Source organism: Mesoplodon densirostris, chromosome 4 (assembly GCF_025265405.1).
Source record: "Mesoplodon densirostris isolate mMesDen1 chromosome 4, mMesDen1 primary haplotype, whole genome shotgun sequence".
NCBI lineage: Eukaryota > Metazoa > Chordata > Mammalia > Artiodactyla > Ziphiidae > Mesoplodon > Mesoplodon densirostris.
In genome coordinates, this window is record NC_082664.1 from 118045812 (window position 1) to 118072645 (window position 26834).

A 26834-nucleotide genomic window follows, 5' to 3' on the forward strand; every position below is an offset into this window, starting at 1 on the left:
GTGATTTTCAGGACTGGATCCCCCTCCCCGGGGGAGCTGGTGATGAAGGGCAGCCTGAGGGCAGCTCCCTTTTCTGAGGGGAGCTCAGATGGCTCCGTCTCCCTCTTCCACCTCTCTGATGTCCCACCAATCCATCCCCTCCTCCCTGCCTGCCCATCTAGGCCTCATCCCTCTCTCAGAGTTATAACAACACCCTCTTCTTGTCTCACCCCCTCCCAACCACTTCCCCTCTGGAGAGCTCTTTCTAGAACCTGTCTCTGGGTCCTCCAGGGCAGAGACCAGGTCTGTGTCCCCTCTGAGCCCCAGTCCCAGCAGGGCCTGCCAGGAGTTGGTACCCAGCAGTGTTCATGGATCTGATTAAGAGAAGGCTGTTGTGGTCACGGTGCTTGGCTCCCAACACCCCTAACACCCCAGTCAAGGCATTCCCTTCCTGAGGCCAGTGATGGTGGTATATGAGCATGTGACTCGGTCTCATTCTGGCCAGTGAGACACACGGGAAGGTCTCCCGGAAGACTGGGTGGGGAGGACTTTGGAGAAAATGAGACAAGGAGAGGGGTCCCATTTCTTCCTCTGTGGCTGTGTCTGGAGTTGTAGACCAGAGCCATTGCAGATGGAGGAGGGAGACAGTCAATGAGGAGAATCACAGAGAAACTGAGCTGGGGCCCTAATGCACTTCACCTGGAGGCCATGCTGCCTCCAAACCCCTTGTGTGAGTGATAACACATGTGCTCCATGTCAGACCCTCTGGTTTTATGTTCCTTGCGGCCAAGGCATCCTCAATGGGTGCAAATAACAAAGTGAACCTGGAAGATCATGTGCCAGGGCTGGACTCTCACCCAATGGCACCACCAGCCCCAGCAGCCTCCCTGGACTCAGCTTTTCCAGCTACGGATCAGGGTGACAGGATTGGAGAAAGGAAGGATGAAACCCATTGTTAAGAGAGGGCTGTTGATTACAGACACCTGTGAAGGTTAAGACATGGGCTTTGGCATCAGGCAGACCTGGGTCTGAAGCCTAGCGCTTTACTTACTGGCCTTGGGTGAGTTGCATAAACTCTTTAGTTTGCTCCTTTGTGAAGTGAGGATGATGATAATGCGTACCCCACAGGATGGGGTGAGGACTAAGTGAGGTTGTCCATGTAAAAAGCTTCAGCAAGCGCTCCAAAGCCGGGCTGGCTGTTCTGGTGGCCCAAACTCAGGAGCCGCAAAAGGTGAGGTGTGGGGAGGGAGAAGACCTCTCTGCTGCAGAGTACTTTAGATTGATGTCTCCTGTTACTTCCTTCCCCAGTTGCTTCAGCCCACAGCCAGCATGGCCATCCGTCTGGGGCTGCCCTGACTGGACCAGAGCAGCTGGGAAAGGAGGGCCTCATGTGTGGGAGCCTTGAGATGGACCTTGGGGGATGGGAGGATTGGCCCAGGGAAGGAAGATGAGGGAAGGCATGTCAGGATCGAGGCTGGGGAGCAAGGGGGCAAAGCTGTGGAGGTAGGAGTAGAGAGGGTACCTTTGGGGAGAGGGAAGAGGCCTGCTTGGAGCAGAAATTTGTGAGGGGTGATGGGAGGAGCCCCTGGAGAGGCAGGGGAGAGAGCCTGGTTATGAAGTTTCCTGCTGATAAGAGGGTAAGAGCTGTCTATCGACAGAAAGTTTCTAGTCCGCCTCCAGAACTAGAAGCGTCACCCCATTTGGCAGATGGAAAAACCAAGGCCAGGGAGGCTGAGTCGGTGCTATCAGAGGTGGTGATGACATTGGGATGAGGAGCAACCTCAGCACTTGGCCTTCGGGGTTCAAAGTTATATTTACATTAGCTGTCTTCAGCTGCAAGCAGCAGACAACCTGACAGGGGTGCCTTCAATGCTGGAGATGTTTAGTAGCTTGACCCCAAGGATTCTGGAGGTAGGGGGCTACCACGGTAGCCCCACCGCTCTGCAGCTCTCCCTGATGTGTTCTCTCTTGGGTGGTTATTGCAGAAGTGTGGGCGTGCCCCATCTCTAACCCTGGGCTTGCATAACTGGCACTTGGGCTCTTAGCTCTCTCCTGCAGCAGCTCTCATCCGTCTAATCACCACCAGTCAATGGTAAGGGAGGCATCGCCAAGGGTGGTGATTTGTGGATGAGCCTGATTCATCCCTTCTTGCCAACCCACCCTGGGCTCCGGCCCCCCTGCTGATGTCTTCTGCTGAGTGGGCAGGCCCTGGCTCACCAGGGCGGTGTCTGGAGCTCCAGCACAGGGCTCTTCCCAAGTTGATACCAGACAGAGCCCCCAGCACCTGCCCCATCAAAACCAGAAACTCCAGTAATGTTCTCAACATTACTTTGTGTCTTTTCCAAAGACTGGGGGTGACAGATGGGGAAACTGAGGCTCAGAGAGTTGGAGGGTGGATTAAGGTCCCTCTGAAGGGTAGGGCCCAGACAGAACAGAAACTGGGGCCTCAACCTGGCTTTTCAAACTCCCACGTTTATGCCTTTGTAATCCTGTCTCTCTCGGTCCAACCACATTCTCCCAGCCTGAAGACTCCATCTTCAGAGGGAGGCTTCCTGCCCCAGAGAGTGTCTAACCTGGGGACTTGGAGGGAAGACAGTATCCATAGGCTGTTATCCCTTGGCTAGTTACCTGCTCACCCCATTTCTGTGCTTTCATGGCTCCCCCCAGCACACAGCTCTGTCTGCGCCCAGACTGTGAGCTCCTTGAGGGCAGGATGTGGATTGGGGCAACGTTCACCCAGGGTTTGATGATGTTCTAGGCTTGGGTGAGCCCCTCCCTCCCCGAAATGGTTTGCTGGTGAGGGGTGGAGAGTCTAGTGTCTCTGGACCTGGTCTGGGGTGAGGCTTGGGGTGGTAAGTGACAGCACCTGGGTTCCTGCCCTCCTCCTTGCCCACAGCTTCAGTGGGCCTCAGGGTCCCTAAGTTTATGGCCTCTGAGAATGGCCCAGCTAGGGCATCGGAAGGAGGCAAGCGGAGGCAAGTAGTCGGGTGGCAGATGGCAGGCGGGGCTGCACAGGGGAGCACAGAGGCTCCACTTCCTGTGGGGCGACGGCCCTGGAGCCTGCCCTGGGGGAGGTTGCACAAACCTACCTGCACAGGCCCCGGGCTGCGTCTCCCACTGGCCCCTGCCTCCCCACAGCCCGGGGCTGGCATCCCTGCTCTCAGTCCTGCAGCCTGGGCTGTGTCCTCCGTCTCCACGGGGCTGGTGAGGGGCTGGGCCGGACATTGGGACCCGCCCTCCCATCACTGGGCACCAGCCCTTCCTCATTTTGCTGCTGATTCTAGCCCCAAACAAAACAGGTTGAGCCCCTTTCCTCCCTCCAGCAGTCTCTGGCTTACAGCTGCCTTCTGAGGCACTGCAGACGGCGCCGGCCTGGAAGGGGGGCCCTGGGCCAGCCCTGCCAGGACGGGGACGGTGCGCCTGCCTCCTGGCCCTCGTTCAGCCTTGTCTGTGGCAGGAGAGGGAGCTTTGCCGTGGCAGTCGGCTGAGGAAGATGCCCCAGCTTCAGTTCAAAGATGCCTTTTGGGTGAGTGAAGACGGCTGCGGGTTTGAGCCAGTGGTGTGGGCCCCGGGGTGGCCAGCCCGGCCGAAGTTTCCCCGGGGTGGTGGGTGGAGATGCGGCTCCAAGAGGGGGATTTCTCATAAAAATAGTGGTTGATTTTTGGTCTTTATCATCGTGGAGGTGACTTGGGCTGCTTCTGAGTCAGAAGAGGAAGGGGATCCTCAGTCTGGGGTACTGATTTCTCTGCAAACTTCAACACAGTGAGTGGGGGATAGTCTCTGTGCTCCCAGGGCTGGTTTTTCCCCTGAGTGACCCTCTCCCCACAGCAGGAACTTTTTAGGAGTGTCTGATATATGGGTGGGAGCTCGAGGATGTCTTGTGAGGCGAAAGAGGGAGGGGGTCAGGTTTGGGGACCAGAAAAACTTGACTTTGGATCTTGGCTCTGCTATTTAGAGGCTGGACAAGTCATTTAACCTCTCTGAGTTCCATTTTCCCTCATCTATATAGTAGAGAGAGATAATAAACGTACCAACTGGATGGGAGGGTTAAAACAAGGTGACGTAACAAACTCCCCCGCACCTTGCTGGAGCGCCAAATGGGAATTCTCTTCCCCTCACCCAACCCCTCTTCCTTGCAGACCTCGGGGGTCCTTTGAGGAGGCAACAGGGCTGGGCAATTCCTCGCTGGCTTTCTTAAATCCAGCGCACATGTAAATCAAGCCTCTTCCTTGTGAAATTCCAGCACCCAGCTGGCTCGTGGGGGTGAAATGCTTGGCCCAGGCCACACAGCCCGCAAGCCCAGTTTGGACCCCAGATCACTTCAGCTTTTTTCCAGCTGTCTCTCAAACTCCCCCTCTGCTCTGGCTGTTCCCAGTGGCTCACAGGAAAAACCTGAGACCTCTCTGGTTAGCGCTGGGGAATGTGGCTGGCCTGAGGGATCCCCTCCAGCCCTGCAGAGGACACCTGGCTCTTTGCTCACTTCGCACGGCCTCAGTCGACAGCCTGGCCTCCCTGGGCTCTTTCCTGGGGCCTCCGGCCAGGAGGACGAAAGCTAACGAGCCAGGTCTTCCTTGCCTTCCAGGCCACGCTCTGCTTGGGGCCCGTGGCCAGCGTGTGAGTGGCCTGCTTCCCGCTGGCACTGATCGCACAGTGGGCAGAGGGATGCCTCTCTGGGCCTCCGTTTACCCATCTCTACAAAGAGGGGCTGGGACCGGCCCAGAGAAGCCAAGGGAGGCAGAACTGGCTCGGCCCATTCCAAACACCAGGCTGGCAAATGGGGCCTGTGCGAGGGGCTGCAGGGGTGGGGTGACAGGCCGGACAGTGAGTCACTACATCACTGCTCTGACTTGGAGTGCAAAGTCTGGGGAAAGGACAGGGCCTGAAAATCCAGGTGCTTAGTAGCCCAAGGCAGGCCAGGACACCTTGACTATATTTTAGCTCCAGGACATCTGTCCCAGCCCAGAGCCCCTGGGTCCACCTTCCCTAGGACAGAGCTGGGCCAAGGAATAGCCCTAAGGCAGGATCTGGGCAGCAGGGGCTGGTACATGAGGGAGAGCAGGGCATGGTGGCAGCTTCCTGAGCAGTCTCCTGCCCGCGCTCTGTGCTCTCCCCACCTCTGAGCTGCTGCGGGCTTCACCGCCTACAGGTGCCCCCTCTCCGCCACTGCTGGCTCCCTGGGCCTGGGGTGAGGGTGCAGCTTCCCTAGGGAAGGCTGGAGCGCAACGGGAGAAGTGGCCAGTGGGAGCCTCTCACACTGAGCCTGGGCAGATGCCCCAGAAGGTCGGTGGCAACACCACTGCCCCCAGGGCTCTGAATTCTACTGGGCGCTCAGCGCCGTGCTCAGCCCCGCCCAGCCCACAAGGACAGCTAACAGTTATTGAGCGTTAAAGATGTGCCAGCCGCCCGTTCTCAGGACTATGTATCTATTCACCCATTTAAACCAAGGAGGTAGATGCTATTATTATCCCTATTATTCGCAAGAGGAGGCTGAGGCACAGAGAGCCTAAGTCATTTGCCCAAGGTTATGTCGCTGGGATGAAACCGGACAGGTTGGCCCCAGTGTCTGGGCTCTCACCCAGGTGCTTCATGGCTCTTCTAGCAACGGGGCCCATCACTGGATCTTTGGGCCACGTTGGCGGAGGAGGGAGAAAAACTGTCCTTCACACCTCCCAGAGAAGTAAGATCAGATGAGGTCCATAGAAGTCTTTTAAAGCCCAATTTACAGACAAATCTGTAAAATGGAAAAGACTTAATGATCTAACTTCCATGGGGGTGTTAGGGACAGGGGCCCGCCTGCCCCTCCCCCTGGCTCTCCCCCACCCCAGTCCAAGGCGCACCAGCTCCGTTGTGAGGAGGGAAAAAGAAGTGTTTTCTGAGGAGCTAAGAGCTTGCATTGAAGCTTATATGCTTTACTCATACGAGATGCCCTATAGCAGTTAGGGCCCATGAACTCTGATTTTACCCACAATTATAACAAGCTTGGTCGTGTGGTCTTTTAAACTATAGATACAGCAAATAGTAAGGATCTACATTTGGTTAAATACTGGTGGGCCTGAACTGTTAGAGACGGTTTCACAGATAGCTGGTAGCCTGATAGCAAGAGGAGACAAAAAAATGATAAAAAGCAGACATAGTGTTTCAGAAGTAGTGGGAACATTCAGCATGGGAACAGACCAGCCCTGTCCCTCAGTAGGCCGATATTTGCAATTTTGCCAGTGTGGCCACACAGTATTTATTTATAGCCTGCGTTTATCTTCAGCAGAACGTTCAGACAGGCTGCTGTGGGAGCGAGGCAGGGGCGGGCCTAGCCACAGGGGGAGGGAAGGGATAATTTGATGCCTGTTATACACGCACAGTGATAGAGAACATCACGGCTTTGCAGGAAGTTTGTGGCTGAGCCTCAGAGCAGGGGCTGTCGGTGAGACAAGGTTGAGGATGAGAATACCAGGTGCTCGAGCTGAGGGGGACTTAGACCTCCTATAACCTGACTCAGCAACGAGCGGCACAGAAGCCCCCAGAATGCGGGGATACCACCCCCCTTCCCCAGTACACACAGCTTTCCTTGCCAAACTGTATTGCAAGAAACACCTGTCTGCCTCCTCAGTATAGGGCTGGCGAGTGGGGTATGTGTTCAGTCAATGTTTATAGAATAAGTGAATGAACAGTAAATGCATCCACGGTCTTAATGCCTTCCTGAACCTATCTTCTCCTTCATTTTACTTTAGTTACATTCTGCAAATGTTTGTTGAGAAGGGTTCACTACCAGGTAGTCCAAGCTGGGCCTCCGATCCTCACCCCCACGTCCAATCAGATGAATGAGACTGTCTTGCCCTCAAGGAGGCCAGAATCCAGTGCTGGAGACTGAGCTTCTCTGATAACACGGCCAGGCACGGGGCATACCCAGAGGGGTGCTCCGAGCTGTGCTTTCCCCTCCTACCCCCTCATTGCCTCCCAGACCTGTATGTCCAACCGCCTTTGCAAAGAAGTCACTGGATATTGCTTCAAGAGGGAAAATCTAGGTCTGGACCAGGTTTTATTAAGATCCACATCCTGTCCCACTTGGGGTTGTTAAAAGGAAAAGTAAGGGCCGCATATACTACCTTTCACTCCCCGCCCTTCCCTCCCTGCCGCCCCAGCTTTGGGCAGGAACCATCAATGGGGACAGAGAGAACAGGCCTGAACTTTCCCCTCTGACTTGAGGTCACATCTCTCCCCTTTGAGGCTGGGCTCCAGCTTCACCTGGAAACCTCTGTGCCAAGGTGGGAAGAGTTGAGCTCCCCAACAGAGGACAGAAGGAGGTACCACATCCTTGGGTGGGGGAATGACTCACCCAGGATGCACCGGGTGAGGGTGGGGAGGGGGGACGCAGGCCCCGTGTGTCTGATCAGCTACTGTTGCCTCTTCTTCTTCCCAGTTCTGAGACTCTGAGGTTCCCCACTGAGGAGGAGACTGAGGTGGGGACGACCCTCTTTTCAACATAATTCTGTTTTGAATGTGTGTGGGCCTGGGTATGATTTCCTCATCTTCAAAACACCATTGTTAATGACTGCATGGTCCTCCAGCTTGTGGATTTGGTGGACATGCTGTGATTTATTTATCCAATCCCCTATTGTTGGACATTTAGGTTACTGCCAATTATTTAGTATTCTGGACAGTGATGTACTGGGTAGATCTTTGTGTATCAAGGTTTTGCACTTGAGGACTACGTCTTTGGGTAGCTTCCCAGAAGAGGAGGCATTCCTGGGTGAGAGAGTGGGCCCAGTTCTCTAGCATTTGGCACTAGCAGTCACTTTGGGACCCCTCATAGTCCTCTGGTTGGGCAGGAGACTTTTCACCCAGGAAAGAGGGACCAGAGGGACCTGGAAGGGGCTGGGAGGACTCGGCTTGGCAGGGCTCTGCTGGGAACCTAAGCCCACTCAGGCTTTGTGGGTGGACTTTCAGCAGGGCAGGGCCCTGTGGCCTTGAAGGCTGAGGGGGCTAGTGGCTTCAGAGAGGGGAAAGGATTCTCCAGGTTGTTGAGAAGGGTTCATTACCAGGTAGTCTAAGCTGGGCCTCCGATCCTCACCCCCACGTCCAGTCAGATGAATGAGACTGTCTTGCCCTCAAGGAGGGCAGAGGAGGGGGGTCCTCCTGAGAAACAGGGGATTGTAGAGGCAGGAGGTGGGAGAGGGAGGCCCCTGGCTGTCCTTCCTTTGCCGCCACCTACTGCCTTCCCAATGTCTCCCTGGCCATGGCTGTCAGAAGGGATGAGGATGGACTCTCTTTCTGTGCTGGTTGCAAAGCTCTTCAAGGCATGGTGTTCTGTGTAAAAAGCATAGAGCCAAGCGGTGTGTCTTGCATGCGACCTGTTGTGAAAGGTGGGGGAAATAAGCATTTATGTCCGCACAGGCTTGTATTAACAATGAGAGTCTCTGGAAAGACACACAGAGAACTAATTAAAGTGATGACCTTGGGGGCAGTCAGAGAAAAGAGATTGATGGGTTATAGGGCTGGGTGGCAGTGAGCGTTGTCACTATGTATCTTTTTATAGTTTTTAACTTTTGAACCATGCAAATGTATTACCTATTGAAAAATTAAATTACACAACTAAAAATGAAAGAGAATGTTTATTTCCTATTCTGTGAAGATTTTTTTCTCTGAGTCCCAGCTACTTAAATCATCCCCAGAGGAGCGGCAACAGTGCCTGTTTGTTCAGTGCCTATTAGGCGCCAGGCACTGTGACAGTCATTCCATGTGTGGCCCCAAACCCACCCTGCAGGGAAGGACTTGTCAATGTCCTCCTGTCTGCAGAACGGAGGCATGGGCAGGTCAAGGGCCTAGTTCATGGTCATATGTCCAGGACAGAGCAGGGGCACCCACCTAGCTCTGTCGGACCCCATCCCGTTCTTCCCCTGACTCCAAGGAGATTGACCAGTTCTTGGTTCAATTATAACTCCTGTTGGATATAAGGGCGGTTCCCTATACGTAAACACTGGTTTCCATGGTTTTGGAAGTAATGTGATTTTTCTCTCCATAATTTTCTGCAAGTGATCACGGATTATGTATTTCATTAAAAGGAAAATATTTAAAAACACAACTAAGCAATTCCTGTTTTCAAGGCCAAGATGGTAGGGTTTTTTTGGTTTTTTGTTTTAATTAATTTATTTATTTATTTTGGGCTGTGTTGGGTCTTCGTTTCTGTGCGAGGGCTTTCTCTGGTTGTGGCGAGCGGGGGCCACTCTTCATCGCGGTGCGCGGGCCTCTCACTGTCGCGGCCTCTCTTTTTGCGGAGCACAGGCTCCAGACACGCAGGCTCAGTAGTTGTGGCTCAAGGGCCCAGTTGCTCTGCGGCATGTGGGATCTTCCCAGACCAGGGCTCGAACCCTTCTCCCCTGCATTGGCAGGCAGATTCTCAACCACTGCGCCATCGGGGAAGCCCCAAGGTGGTGTTTTTAGGCGACACTTGTAGCTCGATAGCATGAACTCTTCCACGTAACGTACTCTGTGCACACTCTGTGGTGTGTGTGCCCCCTAGGACCTGAGAACTTGGTTCCTCAGTGCCCACTCCACAGGACACGGTTGGCTGTCTAATGGCGATAGGTGACTGCAGAGGTTTGTGGTTGTGTTTGCCCTGCTGTTGCGATGCCTGCAGATGCTCTCCTGTAGGATTTCCTGGAGGCGGTGTCCTGGGCCAAGAACATAACCCACACCTTTGATTTTATTATTGATGGAAAACAAGATCTGCTTCTCAAGACCCTCTTTTTGGTCCAATTCCCAGGAACTCATGGACTTTTCCTGGCTGCTCCTGGCACCTCCCCCCAGCCGGGGTTGCCAGCCCCTGGGATGGAGAGGGAGGGCCTTGCTTGGGTTTGGAAGGGTTGGTGAGGATTTGGGAGGTGGCAGGAGGGCAAAGCGTGCTCCAGGTGGAAGGAATGGCGCAGGCCAAGGTGTGGAAGGGGGAGAGGGCACAGTGGGTTTGCAAGACGGTTTTCTGGCCCAGAGGACTGCGCAGGGTGACTGGAAGGAAGGGAAGGCCCTTGCCGGCTTGTGAAAGGTCTTGACCAACCTTGAGTGAAGGCAAAGATGCTTTCTTCCTTTTTGCACCCTCTCCAGGGACGGATGTTTCCACTCACGCAAAGAGACTTGGAGGCTGCAGGCTGTGGGTAGGATGCCCGCCCACCTCGCCTAGAGCCTGGCTGACGCTGCAAACCACACGATGGAGGGAACTTGTTGTGGAAACTGAAACTGCCTCACTTCCAGCTAGAGAGAGTGGTACCCTGTGCCCTGGGGGCTGCCCATGCTAGGGCTCCCTGCTGGGCTAGCTCCAGAAGGTCCCTCCCTCATGGGCTCAGTCACTCCCTGTCTTCCGGTCTCAGAAGGGGAATAGGCCTCTTTGAAGCTTCCACCCTCACTCGCTGAAGGGAACCTGGAGAATCCTTTCCCCTTTCTGAACTTCAGTTACCTCATCTGTAGGATGTCAGAGTGATTCTCACCTAAGATAAAGGCTTTGAAGACGGAGAGGCTCAGGGGGCCACATTCTTCTGCTCAGCATCAGGAGTTAGCAGACCAGTAACAGATCCCAAGGGATCCCCACTTATAATTGGATAGGCACCTACAGGGTGAGCCTCATGTGTGGATCCTCCCAGTCTCAGGATGCCTCCCCAACTCTGTTCACCATTGCATATTAAATTCCACCATTAGAGAGTCATTCCTATGGCTTCAGGTGACAAGATGCAATAGCCCCATGAGGTTGGTATTCTTATTCCTGCTTTAGAGAGAAGACTGAGGTTTATAGAGGGGATATGGGCCTGGGGATGCCATCCCGTTGGACTTTGCGGCTGCTGGGCTAGGCCTGGCTGCTACCTTCCCAGGCCAGTTCAGAAAGCCCATGGCGTCAGTGAGAGTGTGTGGTGGTCTGCCGAGACCTGGTACGCTGAGCAATGGGTGACAGAGGAGGCGGGTGAGTGACATCCCCTTCTGCTGGTGTTGACAGGCCACCCACTATTGGGCAACAGGAAGTGTCTGCTGGTGCTCCAGAGACTAGAAGCCTGGGTGGGGATGGGGCCGCCAGATGGGATCAGGGCTTCCCAACTGCAGAAATGGAAAAGCGGAAGCTGAGCTATACTGGAGAGGAAAAGGGGGTGATGGGCTGAGTCAGGAGAATGCTTGACCTGTTCAAGGGACAAAGAGGCCTGTGTGGCTGGGGCAGAGTGATAGAGGTAGAGAGTAGTTGGAGATAAGATCAGAAATGTGACAGGGATCAAAAATCCCAATGCCTAGGCACTGCCACAGGTCAATTGCATGCAATTTTCGGGGTGGAGAAGCAGTGTTTTTCAAAGTCCTCCAGTTTCCAAAGTGCAGCCAAGGCTGAGAACCATTGGTGTAGATAACTGTGGTGTTTCAGATGCATCGCTGTTGCTGACAGTGAGCATATATCTGGTTTTTACCATTTACGTGACCTCATCTGACTCACTTGTGAATGAGTAGAGGGTAGAGGGTTGGTTTTTTTTTTTAACCTTATAACCTTATACAATTACTTGTTTTGTGGTCAGTATACGTAACATAAAATTTACCATTTTAACCATTTTTAAGTGTGCGATTAAGTGGCATCAGTACATTCACAATGTTGTACAACCATCACCACAATCTATTTCCAGAACTTTTTCAAGTTTCAAACAGAAATTCTGTACCCCTTAAATAATTACTCCCTATATCCCTCTTCTCACCTCCTACTCTGCTTTCTGTCTCTATGAATTTGCCATGCTAGGGACCCCATATAAGTAGAATCAGACAATATTTGTCCTATTTCATTTAGCATAATGTCTTTAAGGTTCATCCATGTTTTAGCATGTGTCAGAATTTCATTCCTTTTTATGGCTGAATAATATTCCATTGTATGTATATACCTCATTTTGTTTATCCATTTATCTGTTATTGGGCACTTGGGTTGTTCCCTCATTTTGAATATTGTGAATAATGCCACTATGAACACAGGTGTACTAATACTGGTTTGAATCCCTGCTTTCAATCCTTTTGGGTATATACCTAGTAGTAGAATTGCTGGATCATATGGTAATCCTATGTTTAACATGTTGAGTAACTGCTAAATTATTTTCCCCAGCAGCTGCTCCATTTACATTCCCATCAGCAATGCATGAAGGTTTCAAACAAACAGACAAAAAAAAACCCAAAAAACAAAACAATGCACAAGGGTTCTGTTTCTCCACATCTTCACCAACACTTGTTATTTTCTGTGTGTTTTTTCCCCCAATCATAGCCATCCTAGTAGGTATGAAGTGGTATCTCTTTTGTGTTTTGGTGTTTTTTTTAACCTTGCCTCTTTATTTTATTTTTTAAACATTTATTTATTTATATGGCCATGCCACGCTGCATGCCGGATCTTAGTTCCCCTACCAGGGGTTGAACCGTGTCCCTTGCAGTGGAAGCTCTGAGCTTTAACCACTGGACTGCCAGGGAAGTCCCTTATTGGTGTTTTGATTTGTATTTCCCTAATGACCAATGATGTTGAGCATATTTTTTTATATTTATTGGCCATCTGTATATCTTCTTTAGAGAAATGTTTATTCAAGTCCTTTGCCTACTTTTGAATTGGGTTGTTTATCTTTTTGTTGTTCAGTTTTAAGAGTTAGTTTTTTTTTTTCTTTTCTTTTTCTTTTTTTTTTATTTTACAAATTTAATCAGTTATACATATACATATGTTCCCATATCCCCTCCCTTTTGCGTCTCCCTCCCACCCTCCCTATCCCACCCCTCCAGGCGGTCACAAAGAACCGAGCTGATCTCCCTGTGCTAGTTAGTTTTTGTATATGGTGTTAGGAGTCCAATTCCATTCTTCTGCATGTGCATATCCAGTTTCTCCAGCACCATTTGTTGAAAAGACTGTCTTTTCCACATTGAATGATCTTGCCATCCTTGTTGAAAATCAGTTGACCACATATGTGAGTGCTTATTTCTGGTTCTCTGTTCCATTCCATTGGTCTGTATGTCTGTCCTTATGGCAGTACCACAGTATATTAATTACTGTAGTAAGTTTTGAAATCAGGAATTGTGAGTCTTCCAACTTTGTTCTTTTTTTTTTTTTTCAAAATTATCAACTATTGAGGTCCTGAGTTGAGGTGTTTTTATTTTTTAAATTTTTAATTATTTTATTTTTAATTATTTAAAATATAGTTGATTTACAATGTTGTATTAGTTTCAAGTATACAGCAAAGTGATTCAGTTATACATATCATATATTGATATATTCTTTTTCAGATTCTTTTCCATTATAGGTTATACAAAATGTTGAGTGTAGTTCCCTGTGCCATACAGTGGGTCCTTGTTGGTTATCTATTTTATATATAGTAGTGTATATCTATCTGATAATCCCAAACTCCTAATTTATCCCTTCCCCCCTTTTCCCCTTTGGTAACCATAAGTTTGTTTTCTATGTCTGCAGATCTATTTCTGTTTAATAAATAAGTTCATTTGTATCTTTTTTTTTTTTAGATTCCACATATAAGCGATATCATATGATATTTGTCTTTCTCTGTCTGGCTTACTTCACTTAGTATGATAATCTCTAGGTCCATCCATGTTGCTGCAAATGGCAGTATTTCATTCTTTTTTATGGCTGAGTAGTATTCCATTATATATATGTACCATACCTTCTTTATCCATTCATCTGTCGATGGACATTCAGGTTGCTTCCACGTCCTGACTATTGTAAACAGTGCTGCTATGAACATTGGGGTGCGTGTTTTTTTGAATTACGGTTTTCTCCGAATATATGCCCAGAAGTGGGATTGCTGGGTTGTATGGTAGTTCTGTTTTTAGTTTTTTAAGGAACCTCCATACTGTTTTCCATAGTGGCTGCACCAATTTATATTCCCACCAACAATGTAGGAGAGTTCCTTTTTCTCCACACTAGAGATGTTTTTATGGGTGAGAAAACTGAGGTTTGAGCCTTCCTGAGGTTGCCGACCTGGACTGGCCACCAGTCTATGACAAACCCCCTATAACTCTCCCAAACCTGGACATACTTGGAGAGACACCGTCCTTAGAGAGAATCCCCTGGGGATGGTGGGCTCCTCCTTACAGTCGCCCTACCTCTGGCCCCCCTGAGAAGGCCCATGACTTCTGAGCTTCCTTGAGGCCCCACCAGCTCTCACTCTTCAAGGAGGATTGTCCCACAGGCTGGGGTCACCAACTTCTTCAGCGGATCATGAGACAGCCCTGAGGGAATTGATGTCCACCCTGGCCTGGGCCTGCCTAGACCTGAGGGGTCTTTGAAAATCAGGACTTCTGACCCCCAACTGCCTAGATGACAGCCACTGAAGCAGAAGGGGTCCTCTTCTTTGTCACCTCTTGAATGTTTTCCCTTCATTTGGACCAGCTCTGAGCCCACTCTCCCAGGCCTGGGGACCCCAGACTGCAGGTGGTAGGAAGGTCCAGGAGGTCAGCTGGGGTCAGTCCATGCAAGCAGGGTTGAGGTGGTAGGCAGGGGATCAACACAGAAGTCTGGATCAGTGTCTCTGGAGCTGTCGTGAATACTAACAGCTTGGGCTGTGAAGGTCTGCACAGCGTAGAGCAGCACCGTAGTAGGTGCTGTGTTGGTGTCTGCAGTTGTTCTCAGTCTGACCCAGAAGAGGATGGAAATTGACACTGGAACCAAAGGAACAGTGTGGCTAATTCCAGGGCCAGGGGAAGACCAGCGGCTGAGACTAGGTCTTGGGTCAAGGCGGGAGCTGCCATGAGGCTGCTGGAATTTTATTTTAGTCCTCAGATCACCCCCAACCTTAGAGGGACTGCAGATTCATTGAGGGGAGGAGTTTGCACTCCAGGGTCCAAAGGTCTTGGTTTGAGTCCTACCAACGTACGGGTGCAAGTGAGGGGCTGAGTGGGAAAGGTAAGCAGTGAATGGTTCCAGAAAGCACAGGCTTCCCTCAGGCAGCCCCAGCGCCCCAGAACCCTGAAGGTGGCATCTTGCTCCACTTAGAGATGTATTTTCCCACAGTGCTGCTCTATGCCGGATGCACACTGGCTGTGTTGGGCAGGGTGAAGCAATTTCCCAGTCTCCAACACAGAACCCTTGCTTGGAAGGCGCCGTCTTTGTCTCTCACACTGCCTTTAGAACCCCATGCCCTGCTTGGATTCCACTGCATTCACGGTGTGGCCCTGGTGAGTCCCTCCACTCTCTCAGCCTCTGGCTCCTTGTCTGTATTAAATCCATTACTGTGGTTAAAAGATAGATGTGGTGAAATGAATGTTAATGGCCTAGGGCAAGAAGCCCCGCATATAGACCCTCAGCAGGTACAGGAGCCCAGGAAGCCCCTGGGCTTGGAAGGCGTTGCAGCCAGAGCCCAGGGTCAGCTCTGAGGCCCAGAACCTACCAAGGCCAGCAGAGGAGGCTGAGGGACCTAATCCAGGGGCTGTGGGTGTCTATTCCTGCCTTTGGGGAAAGGTGTGAGGAGTGGGGATCCCCTGCAGCCTCAGGAGCCCACCTCTGTCTCTTGAGCAAGTCTCAAGCCCAGAGGAGGCCACCAGTCCTCACCCTGAAGCAATTCACAGCTACCAAGCAAGACACCCCACATCAGCCCGGTGAGGGCTTGGAGTCCAGTGTGCGTTCCACTATATGGGTGAAAAAATTAAGGCTGAGAGATCAGAAGCAAGCAGTCGATTGGATTCCAACCAGCTAGGATTCAAACCCAACTCTCCTTTTTTATTTCCTTTCTTGGTTTACTTTTACTTGATATGTACTAATCACCATGGCCACCATTTTCCAGGAGCCCCTTAAGTATCAGGGTGCCCTTTGTTGGGCTCCTACATATATTATATCATTTAGTCCTCAGAGCCCCAGGGAAAGTGGACAGTGTGTTCACACTCATTTTACAGAGGAGGGAATCTGTGCACAGGAGATTAAGTAACTTGCTCAAGGTCACACTGTCTGTGTGCATGGGACTGGCCAGGACTAGGAGGCAGTGCCTGCGATCTTCCCACACCCCCTACATGGACTTTCTCTTGTCAAGGTGTTCCCTGTGGGCCATCCTCTGGCAGGTGTAGGAGGTGTGGGAGGGGTGATAATTGCCACAGACGCCAGTCCCCGGTCCCTGGCCGGTCACTTACAAGCTGGAGGCCATGCAGCAAGGAGCCCTGTGCAGCTGGCCACGTGCAGGGGATGGTCGGTGCCTGTCCTTCCTGACGGGTCAGTTTCCTCTGGGGCCCAGCGTTGAGTGGCTCAGTTCCCTTCTTCCCTCCAACCACCTTCCCTACCTGCCCTCAGCCCTGGCCACTGCTGGATCCTACAAGCCCCCAGCCTAATCAGCTTGTTGGGGGGGCACTACAGAGGAGCTGTGTGACCTGGGCAAGTCACTCACCTTGCTGAGCCTCCGTTGCTCATCTGTGACATGGGGCAGTAAGGGCACAGTCCTGACATTGCAGGCTTCTCTGGGAATTAGAGGCGTGGAGAACACTGGCCTCTACCCATCCACATCCCACCCATCCTGTTCCCTTCCCCTGAACTTGGAACCTGGCCCTGGATCCTCGTTACCTCCAGGGAGGGTCCCCCCACTTGGTCTGCCTGGCTCAGGGCTCCGCCTCAGCTGGCCTCAGGCTACCTCTTCAGACACCTGCTCCAGCCCCTCAGACCCCTCACTGCTGCTTCCTGCTGGGCTTGTAGCCGCTCACAGCTCTGAGCATCAAGCTTCCGGTCTCCTAAACCCGAGGGGCTCATCCCCAACTCCAGGCCTCTGCCCCAACTCGTGTTCACTCCCTGCCCCACCTCTTGTGCTAACTTCTACACGTTTTGGTTTCATAAAGCAGGAGGGAGAAGTGGGGGATCGAGCTGGGCTTTTAAGAGCAGAGGGGAAGTGAGAAGTACATCACAGAAGGGGGGAGGGCAGTGCAGTAGAGGAGCCCCTTCCTGCTTGACGCTGCAAGAGGCCTATTTATTTATTTATTTATTTTACTATTATTTTTTTTGGCTGTGTTGGGTCTTCGTTTCTGTGCGAGGGCTTTCTCCAGCTGCGGCGAGCGGAGGCCACTCTTCATCGCGGTGCGCGGGCCTCTCACTGTCACGGCCTCTCTTGTTGCGGAGCACAGGCTCCAGATGCACAGGCTCAGTAGTTGTGGCCCACGGGCCCAGTTGCTCCGCGGCATGTGAGATCCTCCCAGACCAGGGCTCGAACCCGTGTGCCCTGCATTGGCAGGCAGATTCTCAACCACTGCGCCACCAGGGAAGCCCAAGAGGCCTATTTAAAAGAACAAAGTTGGAAGCCATGCATGCCCACACAATTGCTGTTTGAGCCTGGACAAGTTACATAACCTTTCTCATCCTTGCATTATCCCCGGGTCGGTATTACTGAGATAAGAGGCCCTAGGTATGCACAGTTGGTCCCTTCTGTTGCTTGTGTTGCTCCCCTGGCCCCCACACCCGGCTCCGTGGGATTCCTGAGAGCTCCTGAACATTCACAGGGCTCCAACAGGGCCCCCTGAAAGCTGCAGGTAACCATCAGTCCCCGGCCTCCAGATTCCCCAAATCCTGGGGCCCAGCTGGGCCCCAGGTCAAGGGCCTGGACGTCTCAGGGGCCCATCCAGCAGGGCTGCTTGAGTAAGGGGCCCTCTAAGGCCCAGGGGAGGCCTCAGACTGGGGCTCAGTGGAGAGCTAGAGCCCTCTGGAAACTCATTTCTAATCCTAAGCCCCTGTCAGCCCAGCTGAACCCAGAGTAGCTCATCTAACCACACTGAATGTGCTTTTGTTCCTTAAAAGTAAGCTTTCTTGGCTCTCTCCCTTTGACACCTATCCTGGACCATCTTAGAAAAGCTGTAAATCACCCCACATTTGTCTGCTTATGAATGGACCCCTCCAGTCTTTGAGTCAGGGGACACCTAGACCCAGAACACCTAGTTCAGCACATCACCTGAGGCTCGAGTTCTCTCTGCGGAATTCCTAACCTGATTATAGACCCCGGCGATGGGGCATTCTCCATCCATCAGAGCGGCTCACCTGTGTTGCACATTTGGGGCCACTCGGACTCTCGGAAAGCCCTTCTTTGTACTGATCTGGAGTTGGCCTCTCTGAGGGTACCAGACACAGATACGCCCTCTGCTCCTGATGGCCCCACAAAGCTCTGCAAATGACCACATTCCCCAATGGCTCCTCAAGGGCTGAGACTAGAGAACTTCTCTTTACCCAGCCCTCCTCCTGGGGTGCTCTGGGTAAGCAACTGGCTTGCTCACTGAAGTCTCTGGTCCATCCATCCATCTATCCATCCAAGCCATATGTGGGTGTCTGGTCTTTTGCTTTCCCTCAGTTTAGCAGCCAATAATGGTGGAGATGCGGGGTACTAGCTGTGAGGCAGTGGAAAAAGCCCGGCTGCTGCTCATTGACTTATCCTCTCTGAGCCTCAGTTTCCTTATCTGTACAACAAGCATAACAATACATTGTACAAAGTAGAGGGGACAAGTCTGTCTGGCTTGTTTAAAGGTGCTGGATAACGAGTCATTGAATTACAAACAAATGGTCTGGTGTTCTCCATGGGGCAGCTCAGGAGCTGTCATAAAGCCACGTCAGCTCGAGGGCCTCCCTAAGACGCTTCCTCAGCCTTTGTCCAGTGTATCAGCTGAGTGTTGCTGTGCAGACCTGGGCACCAGGGCCCAGTAGGCAAACAGACCCACGTTCTGCCTTCAGGGGGCTGCCTTCTCCAGAGTTCAGTGCTCACTACCTCAGGTGTGCTGACAATCCCAGTGGTTTGGTTTCTCAGCCCACAGCAGACAAGCAACAGTGGACTAGTTGTTAATAAACCAGCCACGGTAGGCACCTTGGCCGCAGAAAACTGTTAAACTGCGGTGAAGGGAGAGGGCAAAGCAGCCTGGGCACCATGTGGCCTGTAACCATGTTCAAAATCACAGTCCTTGGCTTCTGGGGTTTCCTGAGATGAAGGGAGTAAGTCCAGTCTCCCTGTTCTGTCTCCTCTTCACTAGTAAAAGGTGATTTTAAAAAAAGGAAGAAAGAAAGAAAGAAAAATGTTAGAAAAAATATATAGGGCTACCCCGGTGGTCCAGTGGTTAAGATTCCACGCTTCCACTGCAGGGGGCGCAGGTTCAGTCGGGGAAGTTCTGCATGCCATGCAGTGCAGTCAAAAAATATATATAGAGAGAGAGACAGAGACAGAGACAGAGAGAGAGAGCGCCTAGCAACCCAAGAGCACGTCAGTTATTAGAAGGGTTTTTGACAAGCTTGGCTAGCATTTTACAGAATGGTTTCTGAACTTGGTTAGGGTGCAAGCAGGAAACTTAATGTTTTTCCTTCCACCTTCCAAAGCCACTGGTAGCTCTCCCTTCCTCTACCCTGGGCACGTGTTAGAGCGTTTCTAGTCCTTTTCAGGTCTAACTCCCTCCAGTTTCACCACGTATCAAAATCTCACTCTTGTTCACTTGAAAGCTTCCCAGTCTCCCCACTTGGCCCGTGATTGGAAGCCAATGCCGGGGACAGAGAACGGGTCCATCTCTGCACTCGCCGTGTTCTGCCACCTCCACTGCCTGCTGCTTCTGTGTCTCCACAGATGGTGTGGGGCGCGGGCTTGGAAGCTCTAAAGGGGTACTTCACCCCTTATTTTCCTGGTGCTGCTGTAGCTGGTGCGGCGGGTAGCAAACGCACACAGGTCAGCTCTTCCTCTCCTGGCTGCCTCGGCGGGTTCTTTGGTGACCTGGTGTATACCGCTCCATCCCCTGCAGCTGTCCACGTCTGACCCCTCCCAGCTGCTCCCCACCGTCCACTCCACGCAGCTTCTTTCGGGGACTCTTCCCTCGCTGTCAGGCATTTCTCACTGGCAGAGGTTTACTACCGGCCGCTCTTCCCAGCCACCTTCCCGGCCTCCACTTGGTTCCCAGGAAACACATGGTGCCAGTTCCCAACTGCTCCCTCCCCAGGCCCCACTCCCCTCAGGCAGCTCCAGCCCACCCTGGACTTCAGACTTCTCTAGGTAAGATGCAGCCATGGTTGCCCTGGCTTCCGAAAGCCAGCAGACAGACCACAGCCTCCCTGCTGGAAGGGCAATTAAAGGTCACTTCCTCTCCCTAAACCTGTTTCACAGTCAGGAGGCCCCAGAGAGGGCAAGGGACTTTACTAAGACTACCCAGCTTCTTCCTGGAAGATCAGACCTGGTACCAAAACCCAGGCCTCTCCCTCTAAGGTTAGAGGTTTAGCTGTCCTCTGAGGGACTTTATATTCTGGAATTCCACGTAAGGGAACATTTGAAAAGGCTTCTGCAGCCTTTTAAATGGACCCTCTGGTGGGGGAGGGTGTGTGGTAGGGAGATAACTTGTTTTTTCCAGCCTGGCGCATCTGGGTTCTGCCTGGTGGGTGGGTTTGGGGTGGGGGGGTGAGAGGCAGGCAGGGACAGGGTAGGGCATATGGGGAGCTACCACTTGCTGAACAGCCACTGAGCCTGGGGCTTTGCAGAGAGGTGAGGGAATGAGCCAAGATCTGGTCTGGGAGAGCTGGGTTCAAATCCCTGCTGTGCCCTTCAGGGCCCCTGAGCAGATTAGGTAACCTTTCTGGGTTCCATTTTTCTCATCTGTAAAATGGGGGTAATCCCGGCTCAGGGCAAACTCTGACCTTGCTTTTACTATTCTCACCCGTGTACATTATTTCACTGGCTTCTCAGATCAAACCTTGGTTGTGGGAACAATTAGGCTTCTTTTCACAAGGAGGGAAGTAGAGGCTGAGAATGACCAGGACCACAGGGTGGGGTGTGAACCCGTATCTGGTCTGCTGAACTCTGTCCAATCTCTCAGGCCAGGCTCGGGTCCCCTCCCTGACTGGGCGGCCAATCTGCCCTGATAGGGCTGTGCCCTAGAGGGTGGGCTGTCAGGACCAGGAGAGGTTGGCCTCTGCCCTCACTTCCTCCATGAGGAAACCAGATCCTGAGAAGGGAAGTGGCTTGCTTGGCACCCTGGTCTTTGTGGCCTAGCCCATGCAGCCACCAAGAATTGTATGGGTGTAAAAAGGAGGAAGTGGCAGTGTGTACAAAGGCTAGCTCTCTACCCACCCAGTGGGGGCATGGCAGGGCCGGGGCCGGCTGGTGGGCCTGGACCGTGGCTCACAGCCAGAGCCACCCAGAGAAGGGAGCAGGTGGGCCGTCCCTGAGCACAACCCGGCACCCAGGCCTCCCGCACACTGCCTTCAGGCTGAGGTGGGACTATGCTTCCTCCTGCCAGACTTGTCCTGAACACCTCCTCCTGCAGCCCCGATCTGACCCCTCTATGGGGAAAGGGAGGCCCAGAATGGTCACACAGTGAGGGTGGCAAGGTCTGGGGTCCCACATCTGGCTTGAGGGAGGTCTCCCAAAAGAGGGGACCGCACCTGCCTGCCATCTGGCGCCCTCCCCTGGGGTGGATTGCCCTAGCGCCACATGGTGAGGGCGGGGCCTCCGGCTGCTTGCCGGCTCTCAGCAGCTCATCTGCAGAGCCAGCACGGCCCTTCTCCAGGCCAGCGTTCCTCTGACCCAGCCTGGGCACAGAGCTGGCCTCTGTGAATCCATGGTAACTGATTGACAGACCGAAACACAGCTTTGGTTTCAGGCAGAGAGAATTTGGGAAATCATTTTCAAAAGTTTTTTTTTTTAATCTTTTTTTGTGTGTGTGTGTGGCTCGCGGGCCTCTCACTGTTGTGTCCTCTCCCGTCGTGGAGCACAGGCTCTGGACGCGCAGGCTCAGCGGCCATGGCTCACGGGCCCAGCCGCTCCGCGGTACCGTGGGATCCTCCCGGACCGGGGCACAAACCTGTGTCCCCTGCATCGGCAGGCGGACTCTCAACCACTGCGCCACCAGGGAAGCCCCTTTAATCATTTTTTGATGTTTCAAAATGTAAAAGAGTTGCTGGACTGTCTATTGAATGACTGATGTCGGTATGTGAGTCTGGGGACAAGGTGACCTGGGTTCACATCCCAGATTCTGATCTTTACCAGCTGAGGGACCTTGGGCAGTCACTTCCCCTCTTTTCCTCCTCATCACCGTCCTTACCTCCCTGGGTGTGTGGTGTTTTCAATAAGAAAACAGCTGTGATATTCTTGGTATGGTGTGTGGTAAGTGGGCTCAATAAGTAGCAGTTTCACAGAGGGCAAGGCCACAGGCAGGTCTCAGGTGACAGAGGCTGCAGGTAGACAGAAGGAGATGGGAGGCCCTGCCTTCTGGTAGCTTCTGCACTGTGGAAATGGCAGCCTGAGCCTGTCAACAAGGGCCCTGAAAGGGAGCCCTGGACACCTAGAGGGTGGAGCTGAGTAGGTGCAGGGAGGAAGGGCCAGGATGGGCCCCCTGGAGGAGGTGACTCTGGTGCTGGGCCTTAGACAGTAAGCCTGCAGGACTGATTGATTAACTGATTGAATGATTGGTTAGTTCATTTCCTCAGCAGCTTCCTGAGCCTGGCTGTGCCCAGCTCTGAGCCATGAGTCAGAAGCCCTGGAGGAAGAGGCAGTGGTGGGGTGGAGGAGGGGTACAGGCTGGCAGGGAGCAGGCCCCAGGGAGTCAGGCACTTCCTTGGAACAGTCTAGTCACTTGTGATGGTGGCTCACTTGGCCAAAGCCCCTGCTGGCACCAGTGTGCTCTGAGCAGGGGCTGGACCAAACTCTCAAGCCCGGAGTGCTTCGGGGACTTGAGCTCCTGAGGACCCAGCCTGCGGGACCCCTCTGCCTGCCACCTCCTTCAGAATGGCCAATGTAGGTTTGCTTTTGCTTCTCTTTCCACTCTGGGGGTCTCAGTAAGGACAGTGGGGTTTCCCTGGGGAGTGGGAGCTGTGCATGGGGCTGGGAGGGAAGAGCAGAGTGTCCGCTGCAGGGCTGGGCTTGGTCAGCGTCTCCCTGCTCAGGCCCCCCTCCCAGAGGCATCGGGGAGTAACAGCAGGTGCCCTGCAAGTCCAAATCCTTGTCCTGCCTCCGCCTGTAGGACCTCAGGCAGGTCCTTCCCTTCTCTGGGCCTCAGTTTCCCCAAGGACTGAGGGGCACTGGACAAGATGCTTCCCAGTTCTGGTGGTCTATGGAATTTGGCCCTGAATACTGGTGTCCAGCTCAGAGTGACCCGCTTGGGGGGGAGGGCAGATCCATTTTCCTCCCTGGCTGCCACAGGCTTTAGTCCTGGGGGTTCGGAGTGAGGACAGAGGCTGAGGGGCAGGAAGCTGTGGTCTGCTGCCTGGTTAGTAGGCAAGTGGCCCATGAAAGCTACAGAAATGGAAGCCTGGTGCACACCAGCCTGGACATTGCGGTGGACAGGCCTGCAGGGGTTGGGGGTTGACTTCCTCCTGCTGGGGTTCTGAGTAGTCAGCCAAGGCCCAGGCCCACTGCTTGTCACCCAGTGGGCAGCTGAACCTGGGTCTCAGGAATTTCTAGTGCTGCTCATGGAGGAGGGTGTGAGCTTGGGATCCTAACCATCCTACAGGCCTGCAGATTCCATTATTCTGAGTTTGCTGAAGGTGGGCTGGGCCTGGCATGGGGCCATCTGGAGCAATTTGTGGCATCTCTGCCCTTCTCTACCACGTCTGATTCTCCTTAGACCTTGAAGAAAAACACCCTCTCCTCAAGTACTACCTCCCGCCCCCAACTTCCTACACCAGCAGCTCAGAACCCACGCCAGGGGTGAGAGTCAGATCAACAGCAGGATGGGAGGCAGAGAGACAGCTGTGTCCTGAGAACTCTCCAAGATGGCCCTCTCCCCAGCATCCTGGCTAAGAGGCGGACCTAGGGTGTGCTGGGTGTCCTGGGGTGCTAGGATGTGCCCTAGCCCTGACCCTCAAGGCCCACCTCAGCAGATGGGTGCAGGAGCCCGGTGTGGCATCTGGTACACAGTGGATAATCAGGGAACAGCAGTTGCTCTTGTCTCTGCAGAGGCTGTAGAGTGCAGGGGGGTAAAGGGCACAGACCCAAATAAGACAGCCTGGGTTCAATGCCACACCTGCTGCTTTCAATCTGTGTCACGCTGGGTACACTTCACCCATCTGTGCCTCAGTTTTCTCACTTGGACCCCTGAGATAAGAGAGTAATTGAGAAGGTGACAGGAGTGAGCAGTGTCAGGCACCCCATAAAGGCTGTCATCACGGAGCCTTGGTGGGGACCCTTCCCATGGCTGTCTTAGATTAGAGTTGCTGTGTCCTGACTATGAGCTCTGATCCACAAAGGGCTCACCTACACCTGGTACCTCCACAGATGGATGACCTACTGTGTGCCTGTGTGAAGCTGTTACCGACCAGCATTCTTGGCTTCCGTAATCAATAGAAATTGATCAGAGGCCAGACAAGAAATTCAGACAAAGCTTTATTGGGTGGGGCCCCTGCTGCAGCACGGGGAAGCGAGAACAAACAACAGGTTCCCTTGTTTGCCCGCTCACTCAAGGGGGGAGAACTTGTTCTTTATACAGGGTGAGGGTAGGGGTGTGTCCAGGGGTCGGGCTGGAGGGGTAGCTTAGGTGGTTTGCCCACCCCTTAGCTGGTGTTGTGTGCAAGGAGCTTTTGCTCCTGACCCACTGCTTTTGCTCCCCTGGCTCTTCAGAAGTGGCAGTTGAGGTTTTTTGGGTCTTTTGTATCTTTTGGTCCAGAATTTGCCCCAAATGCACATGCACGCCGTTATTTTTAGTCCCATATAATTTCTTTGTATTTTGTAGCTTGAGGAGAGGTGTGTCCAGGTGCCAGCACTGCAGCACTGCAGCACTGCAGCAAAGGGGTCCAGGTCCCAGCCTGTCTCAAAGCCAGGTCCTGAATCCCAAGAGCTCGTTCTTGGATAGGGCTGAGGGGGGCAGACGGGGAGGCCAGGCTGGAGGAGGTCAGCAGGGTCCTCACCAGGCTGCAGTCTGCGTTCCCCCGACCCACGCAGCCCGGCTGCGGCCCTCACACGTCCCTCTGTCCTGTGTTCCAGTGCAGGGACTTCACGGCCCACACCGGCTATGAGGTGCTGCTGCAGCGGCTGCTGGATGGCAGGAAGACGTGCAAGGACGTGGAGGAGCTGCTGAGGCAGAGGTGAGCTCCTCCCCCCAGCCCCTGGGAAGTGGCCGAGCCCCTATCCCGGCTGCACCCCACCCCCCACCCCCCATCCCCCTGCTCTAAGAAGTCAGGAGCGCGACTCTCCTGTTTGTCCCGACCTGGGCCTCCCGCAAGTGGACAAATAATCTGATGTTCCTCCAGATGTCCTTGAATTTAGCCAACACTTATTTAGGCGAAGGGCTGGAGGCTTATCCTTCTCAAGGAGGAGCCCGCCGGCCAGCGGACCCCCAGAGGCTGAGCGGGTGGACCGTCAGGTTCTCCTGCCACCGCCAGCGGAGTCTGAGCCGCGGGCGGCGGAAGTGGAGGAGACGCAGCGCCCATGGGTTGTCGTTGCAGGGCCCAGGCAGAGGAACGGTATGGGAAGGACCTGGTGCAGATTGCACGGAAGGCAGGCGGCCAGACAGAGATCAAGTAAGAGGGCCCCTCCTGCTTCGCCAGGCACTTTCCACAGGGTTTAGGGCTTCCCCGTGTGGGGTGGACTGGGGAGGGCCGGCGAGGGTCTGGATGGCTCCCCGGGTAGGGTGCCTGGAGGGCACCTCTCTTGGGAGTCAGGCATTCTGGGCGAGGTCAGGTTCTGCGTGTGGGAACAGAGCCAGCAGTCTGAGCACCAAGGAGGCCCTGGGCAGGGGGTGAGGTCATCTGTCCTCAGGTGCCTGCAGCACAGCCTGCACCCTCTGGGCGGCCTCCATCCAAGTCCTGAGAGCCCTGAGGGGAGGTGACAGGACCCTACTGGCTGCCCGAGACCCCGCAGCATTGGCTCGGCTCAGGCTTCCAGGAGGGACTGTGTGGCCACAGGCGGGGGTGCCGGCTCCTCACCCGTTAGCCCTGGGACCTTGGTGGGGGGGTCGCTGACACTCTGTGCCTCCGTTTCCTCATCAGTGAGCAGACGACAGTACAGCCTTCCTCAGAGGAGTATGTGAGTCCAGGGCTGGCTCAGGCCTGGCTGGGAGCGGGGCAGTAAGGGCCCTCGCTGCTGTGAGGCCGCCGGGCCTCCGGCCCCGGGGCCTGGGCCTCTGTGTGTGGGCTGTCAGGCGGGGACGCGGATGGAGAGAGAGCGACGATTTGAGGGCAGCTGAGGAGAACTTTCTAACAGTGGAGCGGAGGGGCTGCCTCGGGACGTGTGGACTCTCCCCGCTGCCTGAGGACCGAGCCAGGCTGGGGGGCAGACAGGACCCTGGACTCCAAGTCCTGGTAGGGCTCTGATGAGTCCTTCTCCTCCTACCCTGGAGCCGCAAGACCTCACTCAGCCTGCGGCTGCCATAGCAACCCCTGCCCCCTGCCCCTGCTCCCACAGGGGTCAGGCCTGTGAGCGTCTGACTCTGCCCAAGCAAGGTGACCCTGGACCCCGTCAGCTGCAAAGCCCAGAACCGGGTCCCCTCGTTTGAGTGTCTGAATAAACAACACGCTCTAAGTCTCCTAAAGACATAGGCAACCCTGGCTGGTCCCTGCTTCCAACCTGGAGTCAGGGAAAACGTAGGGAGGGCTAGAGGAAGGTTGTAAAGTGGTGTGAGCCAGGGGAGATGAATGCTCAAGGCCCAAGGGTCCTGCGTTGTACCACAAAGTGTGAACAGCAGCTTCAGGAGTATGAATGCAGGAGCCCTAGTCCCCGCTTGACCTTTGTGAGCTGTGTGACTGTGAGCAAGTCACTTAACCTCTCTGAATTGGGTTCTCATCTGTCCACTCCAGTGGGCTGTTGAGCAGATAAAGATGGCAGGGCCGAGGTTGAATACCGGCTGAGTGCACAGGGCTCAGGACATGGTGAGGAACAAATGGAAGTCTGTGGGGACCTTCTTTGTCTTCCAGGCAGGGGGTGGAATCAAGGGAGCATGACCCGGGGGAGTCCCTGCCCACC

The 26834-nt window shown here is 53.7% G+C and overlaps 1 protein-coding gene across 1 annotated transcript in view; it reads left to right on the forward strand.

Moving 5' to 3' along the window:
• PSTPIP1 (proline-serine-threonine phosphatase interacting protein 1) overlaps positions 1–26834 on the forward strand; it is a 70873-nt gene that overhangs the window by 25552 nt on the left and 18487 nt on the right. Inside the window, 6 exon segments of the mRNA XM_060096105.1 lie at positions 595–709; positions 1288–1371; positions 3341–3357; positions 3359–3505; positions 24858–24958; positions 25319–25393. Of these exon segments, the coding sequence (XP_059952088.1) occupies positions 595–709; positions 1288–1371; positions 3341–3357; positions 3359–3505; positions 24858–24958; positions 25319–25393 (539 nt within the window).